The sequence below is a fragment of the Telopea speciosissima genome, chromosome 1 (genome assembly GCF_018873765.1).
Source record: "Telopea speciosissima isolate NSW1024214 ecotype Mountain lineage chromosome 1, Tspe_v1, whole genome shotgun sequence".
In the NCBI taxonomy this organism is placed as follows: domain Eukaryota; kingdom Viridiplantae; phylum Streptophyta; class Magnoliopsida; order Proteales; family Proteaceae; genus Telopea; species Telopea speciosissima.
In genome coordinates, this window is record NC_057916.1 from 2,136,958 (window position 1) to 2,139,432 (window position 2,475).

Sequence of the window (2,475 nt, forward strand, 5' to 3'; positions counted from 1 at the left end):
TGTTTTTAACCAGACCGAGGGGCTCGTGTTTCTCTTATTTAAGATCTCTCCCTCCCTCGTTCAGTTTCTGTCTCTCTCAGTAACGCTAGGGTTCTTACCAAAAAAAACGGTAACGCTAGGGTTCCGTTTCTTATCCATTGGTGCTGCCCTGTGGTTTTCTCTGCCATGACTCTAGCTGTTATTGTCTAGGTACTTTTCACTCTGTTCCTACTGCTCCTCTTTCAATTTGATTTTCTCTTTATCTCTTCCGATTTGAATTTCGATGCTTTCTGGTTGTTAATACGGTAAGTAAAGTGGAAATCTCTTACTTTTTTCGAGTTGTTGAGCTGTTTCTTCATGCATTTCGTTTGATTCCGGGACTTTGGGTTGTGTTGGAATTTCGATACGATTCCCAAATCCTGTCGACTTCTAATTGATCAATCTCAACTTTGGATTGCGGGCTAGCTTTGTTGATTTATCAAATTTAGGGTTTTTGGCGGTGGTTCTGATTCTGGTTAATCGAAGTGTTCTATTGGGAAATTTTTCTGAACGAGAGAGAAGGGCAGGAAAGGGAGAAACAAGAAAGACAAAAAATAAGGGGAAGGAATAAGGATTTTTCTCCTATCGTGACTGAGAATGCCAGCGACGGATTACCAGGGTTCTTCAGTGCCTTTTTCCTCGATAGGTCGTTCGTTATTGAGTATTAGGCGCGATCAAGTTCATTCCATGGAAGGGAACCAGGAGCCTACCAACCTGGAATTGAAGCTCGAGGGGTTCCAGAAACAGGTTGTTGATCGGTTCAATGATCTCCATGCCGTTACCGATGAAGATCTGCTCTCCCTCTCATGGATCCGTCGCCTTCTTGATGCGTTCCTCTGTTGCCAGGAGGATTTTAGGTCTATTTTGTTCAAAAGCAAGGCCCTCGTCTCGAGACCTCCCTTAGATCGCATGGTCAACGAATTTTTTGAGAGGAGTGTGAAGGCGCTGGATGTCTGCAACGCTATCCGCGATGGAATTGAGCAGGTTCGACAATGGCAGAAGCACTTAGAGATCGTCCTTTGTGCCTTGGACTCCCGCCAGAGAATCCTCGGGGAGGGCCAGTTCAGGCGGGCCAAGAAGGCGCTGACGGATTTGACAATCGCGATGCTGGATGAGAAGGATTCTAGCTCCGTCCTCTCCCACAGGAACCGTTCGTTCGGGAGGAACAACAACAGCAGCAAGGACCACCGTCCAGCAGGGCATTTCCGCTCGCTCTCCTGGAGTGTCTCTCGCTCTTGGTCAGCCGCTAGGCAGCTTCAGGCGATAGGGAACAACTTGACCCCTCCCCGTAGTAATGAAATTGTTGCCACCGGTGGGGTAGCAGTTGCTGTCTACACCATGAATTCGGTGCTTCTGTTCGTAATGTGGTCTCTCGTAGCGGCTATACCATGTCAGGACCGTGGCCTGCAAACCCATCTCTCCATCCCTCGCCATTTCCCATGGGCAATCTCAATTCTTTCACTCCAAGAGCGGATTACCGAGGAATCCAAGAAGCGGGACCGAAAGAATACGAGTGGGTTGTTGAAAGAAATCCATCAAATTGAGAAATGTGTGCGTCACTTGACGGAAATGGCCGATGCAGTTCAGTTTCCCTTGACGGAGGAACGGGAGAAGGAGGTGAGACAGGGAGCATTGAATTTGGCATTGGTATTGGATACAGTGAGAGAGGGATTAGATCCTTTGGAGCGCCAGGTAAGAGAGGTGTTCCATAGGATCGTGCGTAGCCGAACTGAAGGTCTTGACTGTATGGGTAAGGCAAGCAATTCTGAATGATCTGAAATTCTGAAACCTGAATTCTGGTCCACCTTCAGTGTGCATCGAATTGTACAATTTTGCAAAATATGTTTGGGTAATTTTTGGTTGTCTGGGTATGTAACTCTGTTGCAGTGGAGGAGGAGAGAGAGGACGAGCAGAAGAATGATATTAGATGTCCATCAACAATAAGAACCCTTTTTTATACATTCTGTAAAGAAAATCCTTGGATTGGATCGTCCCGTTCAATGGAGCTGTTTATTCGGTTTGTATCCGTAATTGTATAAGTTTAATCAATTTTCTCCGGTTAGCTTCATCTTCATGTCGCAGCGGTTTATGCGACTCTTCTTTTAATTATTTATTTCTCTTTGTCCAATGTTAATGGTGTATCATGTATAAAAATTTCTGGTGAAATATATTTCCTTTTTGATTCTCATCAGAGATGCTCACTGAGAACTTCTGAAGGTTACAAAAATATTTTCTGTTTCCCATTTTGCTTTCCTAAAATCTGGAATTGGAGGGTTAATACACAAATGTTGTGTATTTATGCTTCCTTCTTGGTAAGGTAACCATTTGAAATGGTCTGTAGCAAGTAATAGTCTATATTGTATATTTTCCATGCGACCTGATTAACTGAAGTGCTCCCAGTGTCAATGGCTCGAGGCTTGAAGGCCAAGCAAATCAACCAAACCAGAGAAGATCCTG

At 44.8% G+C, this 2,475-nt stretch overlaps 1 protein-coding gene across 1 annotated transcript; it reads left to right on the top strand.

The window, feature by feature from the left end:
• The first annotated feature begins 574 nt into the window (after positions 1-574).
• Positions 575-2,096, top strand: LOC122658545 (protein ROH1-like). Its single transcript, XM_043853557.1, has one exon. The coding sequence runs from the start codon at positions 616-618 to the stop codon at positions 1,789-1,791; it is 1,176 nt and encodes a 391-aa protein (XP_043709492.1). The 5' UTR covers positions 575-615; the 3' UTR covers positions 1,792-2,096.
• Positions 2,097-2,475: the final 379 nt, after the last annotated feature.